General features: G+C 41.7%; 1 protein-coding gene across 1 annotated transcript; it reads left to right on the forward strand.

The window, feature by feature from the left end:
- The first annotated feature begins 693 nt into the window (after positions 1–693).
- LOC142558415 (uncharacterized) lies at positions 694–1,428 on the forward strand. Its single transcript, XM_075670551.1, has one exon. The coding sequence runs from the start codon at positions 694–696 to the stop codon at positions 1,426–1,428; it is 735 nt and encodes a 244-aa protein (XP_075526666.1).
- Positions 1,429–6,049: the final 4,621 nt, after the last annotated feature.

The following is a 6,049-nucleotide window of genomic DNA, read 5'->3' on the forward strand; positions in this document are numbered from 1 at the left end:
CTGGACCCGGCTTTCCTCGTCAGTGGGCAAGACTGCAGCAGCACCAACAGGATGCTTAATCGCGTCTTGTTTTTCGTGCAGTTTCTTTGCTGTTCACCCGGAATCTTCAATGCTGGCCTTTCCTCGAGGTGCTTCGAAGTGGATGCGTCCGTTGACCCTGCGCTGCATTTGAAGCTACAGCCTGTGCCCACGTATGATGGTCTACCTCGGAACTGCCCTGTCACCTCCCCGTGTGACAGGTTCAGCAGGTGCGATAGTGGTCCTATCGTCGCGCCATATGGTTCCAACTTACATTTGACGTCATCGGACGGCCCAATAGGAGCATGCTGTTTGTCAATGGCGTCATCGACACAACGCTTAAAAGTCCTGGACCCGGCTTTCCTCGTCAGTGGGCAAGACTGCAGCAGCACCAACAGGATGCTTAATCGAGTCTTGTTTTTCGTGCAGGTACGTTACATTAAAAACGCTCATTGTTTGAGGTCAGATGATCGTTGTTTGCTGCTGCTTTCTTGCCCACAGAGCTTTTTGTCTTGTTTTATGCATGCACTGTTCTGCGCAAATCGACTTGTCCTTAGCGGTGATATAAAATTAAATCCCCGTCCCACGAGAAAGACGATTCGTAACACTGGTAATTCAGACGAAACTTCGTGTTCATCTGCTGAACCTGATAATGACTTGTACAATATTTCTGGAATGCTGACAGAACTATTGGCTGGGCAAAAAACGATCGCTCGAGACATCGCTGATATCAAGGTTTTTCAGCAAACTGTTAACAAGCGTTTTGACGCTCTGGAATCCCGTGTGGCCGCTCTCGAAAAAACTAGAGCTCACCCTAGCGTCTCACTTGACCATTCTGGTTCTGACGTACGCTCTTTATCTCAGGCTGTTTCGGAAGTAATTAAAAAGAATGATGACCTTGAAAATCGCTCGAGACGCAACAATATAATTTTGCATGGACTTGGTGAACACAATGCTGAAAACACAGATACGCTTTTGTCTAATGTACACCAATTTTTCACAGAGAAACTTCAAATTGAATGCCCGCCCATCGAACGTTGTCACAGAATTGGCACCAAACGTGAAGGTAGATCGCGCCCAGTTATATTACGAGTACTAGACTTTCGGAACAAAGTAGAAATAATGAAAATTGTCTCAAAGCTGAAAGGAACAAAATTTTACATAACTGAAGATTACTCGGCTAATGTACGTACCATTCGCAAAAAGCTATGGGCAGCAACTTCTTCTTTTCGTGACCATGGTTCTGTGGTGAGGTTGCGTTATGACCATGTTTTTATAAACGGTGTCCGCTACAGGTGGAATGATGCAGCTAATGCCCTAGTTGACGATTCAGGTCTCGCTGTAACCACCGTAGTGAATAATTCGAGCCTTTCTGAGAACACTCTCCCGGCCACGTCATCTTCACCTTGAGAAATTCACGACTCTTACAAGCTTACTTTGTTGAATTTGAATGCAAGAAGTCTAGTAAATAAGTTCCCGCTGTTTCTTTCCTTGGTAGCCTCCTATTCCCCTCATTTCATTGTTGTCACTGAAACATCGCTTCACGATCACATATATGACTGAAATCACTCCACCCGGCTATGTAGCTGTCCGATCAGACCGCAAAACTGGCAGGGGAGGCGGTGTCGCCCTTTTCTTTAAATCGGATTTAAAGTTTTCAGTTATCTGTCCTCCAGCAGATCTTGAGTCTGTTTGGTGTAAATTATACCTAGGCAAAAAAACAATCATACTCTCTGTTTTCTACCATCCGGCTGCCTCCTCACCTGATAACATTTTTCTTCTCGCTGATTACATCAACACCCACAGTTTTCATGCATCTAGCTTAATTCTAATGGGAGACTTTAACACACCAGATATTCACTGGCCCTCACTATCGCATCACAGTTGTTTAGGTAGCGAACTAATTAACTTTTCTTTATCTTTTGGGCTTACACAAGTAGTCACTGGCGCCACACGACAAAACACACTTCTTGACCTAGTGTTCATTAGTTCAGACCTTGTTGATAAGCTGTCTGACTGTGAAATTACAGAGGGAATTTCAGATCCCAGGGCAGTGTTTATATTGCTAAACTGCACAGTTTCTAAACCGCGTGCCGAAATTCAAACTTTTTTCGACTTTAATCGCTCTGACGACACGTCTATTCTTGATGTCTTATCAGAACGTTTTGAATCGTTTTGCACACTTAGTAAAGATTGTGACGTGAACACATTAGTTCGCCAATTTGAAAACATTATAAATCTGTGTATTCGACGCTTTGTTCCGTTGAAAATTAAGAAAAAAATCGTGCCCTCCCTTGGATGACTAGAGAAATCTTGCAGTTATCACGCCGCGTTAGAAGACTGAGACGCTCAAAACGCCGTAATGACCCTGATGCAATTGCTAGATTCACCTTGCCAAAGAGGAACTAAATTTGAAAATGAATACGGCCAAAGATTTTTTCTTTCATATCGAGCTGCCAGGATTACTAAGAAATAATCCTCAGAAGTTCAGGCGTTCTGTCATGCCTACTACTGAATCTTCATCTTCATTGACTATCAATGATGAAACTATAAATGATCCTGCACACATCTTCAATGCATTCAATGAATATTTCCATTCGGTGTACACAAATGATTCTCATGTCTGCCCTGCTTTCGATAATGATTCTGATTTTTCTATTTCGGACATTTCCGTTGATGTTAATGGCGTTCTTAATTTGATTTTAAATTTAGACACAAAAAAGTCTAGTGGCTCCGACGGTATTCCTAATTCCTTTTTACTTCGCTATTCACAATGGACATCACGCTATCTTAAAATTATATTCAAAAAGTCTCTAGATACAGGAATCGTTCCTTCATCGTGGAAACTTGCAAGAGTAATACCTTTGTATAAAACAGGCAGGAAGACAGACATAACGAATTATAGACCAATTTCTTTAACTTCCCAATCGTGCAAAATGCTGGAACATATTATTTACAAACACATAATAGGCTTTCTGGAGTCCAACACCATTCTAACTGATGTTCAGCACGGCTTTAGACGTGGTTTCAGTACTATCACGCAGTTAACCGACTTCACCCATGACATCGCTTATCAGTTGGATCTCGGTAAACAGATTGATGCTATCTTCATTGATTTTTCTAAAGCTTTCGATTCATTACTTCATTCTCACCTCTTGCAAAAATAAATGCAATACTAAAAAATTCCCATCTGGTCAGTTGGATCGCTAGTTTCCTTTCTAACCGGTCCCAATACGTCGATTTTAGTTCTGCAAGGTCATCCATACTTGAAGTAGGCTCCGGGGTTCCTCAAGGATCCGTCCTGGGTCCTTTATTGTTTTTAATTTGTGTCAATGACCTCCCAAAACATGTTTCCTCTAATATTCGTCTTTATGCTGACGATTGCGTCTTATACGACGTGATTGATTCCCCGAATAGTTTTCAGCGATTAAACAATTCCTTTGTCTCTTTCAGTGCTTGGTGTGAAAAATGGAAAGTGAACATTAATTAAAAAAAAAACGGTTGTTTTGTCCTTCACGAAAAGAGCAGCACCTGTAATTGCGACATATTCACTGAATGGGTCACCTTTAACCAGAGTTCGACAATACAAATACCTTGGCGTAACATTTACTCACAATCTCTCATGGACTACACACATTGACCAAACATGTTCAAAGGCCCTAAAACAGCTTGGATACCTACGTCGTACTATGCAAAAGGCTCCGAAGGCAACAAAACTTTTAATGTATAAAACTCTTGTTCGCCCCATTATAGATTATGCCGCAACAGTCTGGTCACCACATAACCAAAACAACATAATCAAACTAGAAGCAGTGCAGAAAAAAGCCGTCCGTTTCATTTTACATCGGTATGACCGCTATTTCTCACCCTCGTCTGCCCTCCCTACACTGAATCTAACATTACTTTCAGTACGTCGTAATGTGGAATCATTAAAATTTTTGCACAACATAATTAACAAGTCATACCACACTTCAAACACAGCTTGCATATCTTTCACCAAGCCTTCTTGCACGCGTAATTTCCACGAGCTTAATCTTAACCCTCTCTATGCCCGTACAAATACCTTCAAGTACAGCTTCTTTCCCCGCACAATAGAAGGATGGAATTCCTTGCCTGGCTGCCTTCGTTCACTCCCGATAAGCGAATTCGAAAGTGCTGTCTATGAAAACCAGTATCGATAACTACTTAAATCAGGTTTAGTTTATACTTTATGTGTGCGTGTTGCTGTGTCGTCGCTTTTTATGAATCGATGAAAACCATTTGTAAGATTTTGTCAGCGATTGTAACGATGTTGTAAGAGTCATTGTTGATTTTACTTTATTTTTGTTCAACACTGTTTTTACCCACTCTTGCAATAGCCCACTTATGGGGCTGAAGTATGTACAAATAAATAAATAAATAAATAAATAAATAAATAAATAAATAAATAAATAAATAAATAAATAAATAAATAAACGAATTTACCCTCTTGTTACAGCAAACCAGGTGGGCACTTCACGAATTGCTTGTGACTGGCATAACAGATTCGTCTCATCAGATGAGATGAATGAAGGGGCAGGAGTTCATTGAGAGGTCTGTATTGCCCAGGCGCATCAAACTTAATTTTCTTTAATTGGTCTAATCGCTACGGAATGATTGCAATATTAGGTGTGTTGGGGCAGAGCAGGAATAACGCTCTTCTGCTGCTCCTACGGCACGATTGCAAAATCCCATGTGCTGCGGGAGAGAATAAATGACAATCTTCTGATAATCATTACGTCGGGATATTTATTATCACCGAACTTGATGCCTTTCGACTCTGTTTGAAAGCAAAAAACGCTGACGATCGAGTAATCAATAGTGTATAGTAATATGAGCCCCTTCAATGCAGATTCTCTGGCTTTCTGGGCCGGTTTTAGTTGTTACAATCGGCTTTAAGTGACATTAGCAAATTTAGACGAGCGAGGTCTTTTTTCTAGTATTACCAACCAGAAGGCTGCCGCCGGCAGCTAACGCGCGACGTGAGCAAAAGGCATCCGATACCAGCAGCACTATAAATGTAGCGGCTACAAAGTCTAGTGCTGCTATCTAAAAGTGCTTTCGTTAAGCTGCAGAGATAAAATTTATTTACAGAAGGGCAGACAGATTGGCATTGGCTATAGCTTGCGATCCACCATAGTATAATTGTCAATATCTTAAACTGATGCGGAAAGAAATGGGCATCCACTGAGAAATTGAAAATTTGTTTTGGGCAAGTCAACGGTCTACTGATGTCTGAGGGCCACAGGTGTACTATTGATGGCAGAAGCTTCCGTGTAACAGAATGCAGCGTACATCGAAAACAAAATGTGAAGGTCCACAAAACAAGAAAACAGAAAAGAAAAGAAAGCGTGCTTTTGGCGAAACCATGTGAAACTTATCTAGGTTTATTCAGAGGTCCTGCGGCGTTCTTAGTCTGCCGAAAGGCTGCACTCATTCGTTATCTAGCCTTGATTGATTTTGTTCACATGTTTTCGGAAATGAGAGTAGCATATGCTAAAAGTAATCCATCCTGGCAGTGTTTTACTTCTATTCACCTGAGTACTCGCCATGTAATGGGCCAGCCTCCAACGCATCCTTCTCCAAGATGTCTCCGTGGGCGCAACGAAGAATAGACGGGGTAGGAACACAAAGAATTCCATGACTGAGATAGGGGACGAATTGTACGTGCTAGATCTCTGTAACATATTTTGGTCGCCGTTACATGATTTCGGATGTGCCAGATGCGTTTTTTTTTTCTGGAGAGGCAGACTGGTATGCCAGTGGGAACTCGATGATGGTGACACTACTGCGTTAGAGTTTGTCACGTGTCCATCCCTAGGGAAGTCGTTAACAGCGTAACCGGCAAGAGACGTCTCGTTCTTGGTAGCAATAAATCAAAGCCATGTTACCATGTTACCAAAGCCATGTGTTATGTTATGTTAGCGAATGAAAATGTTGTCGCGCAAGCTTGCAGAAAAAAAAAGCGTGCCTGCTACCCACTTGTGCAAGTAATGTTTCGCATTGCCTGGTG

Source organism: Dermacentor variabilis, chromosome 9, assembly GCF_050947875.1.
Source record: "Dermacentor variabilis isolate Ectoservices chromosome 9, ASM5094787v1, whole genome shotgun sequence".
Taxonomy (NCBI): Eukaryota; Metazoa; Arthropoda; class Arachnida; order Ixodida; family Ixodidae; genus Dermacentor; species Dermacentor variabilis.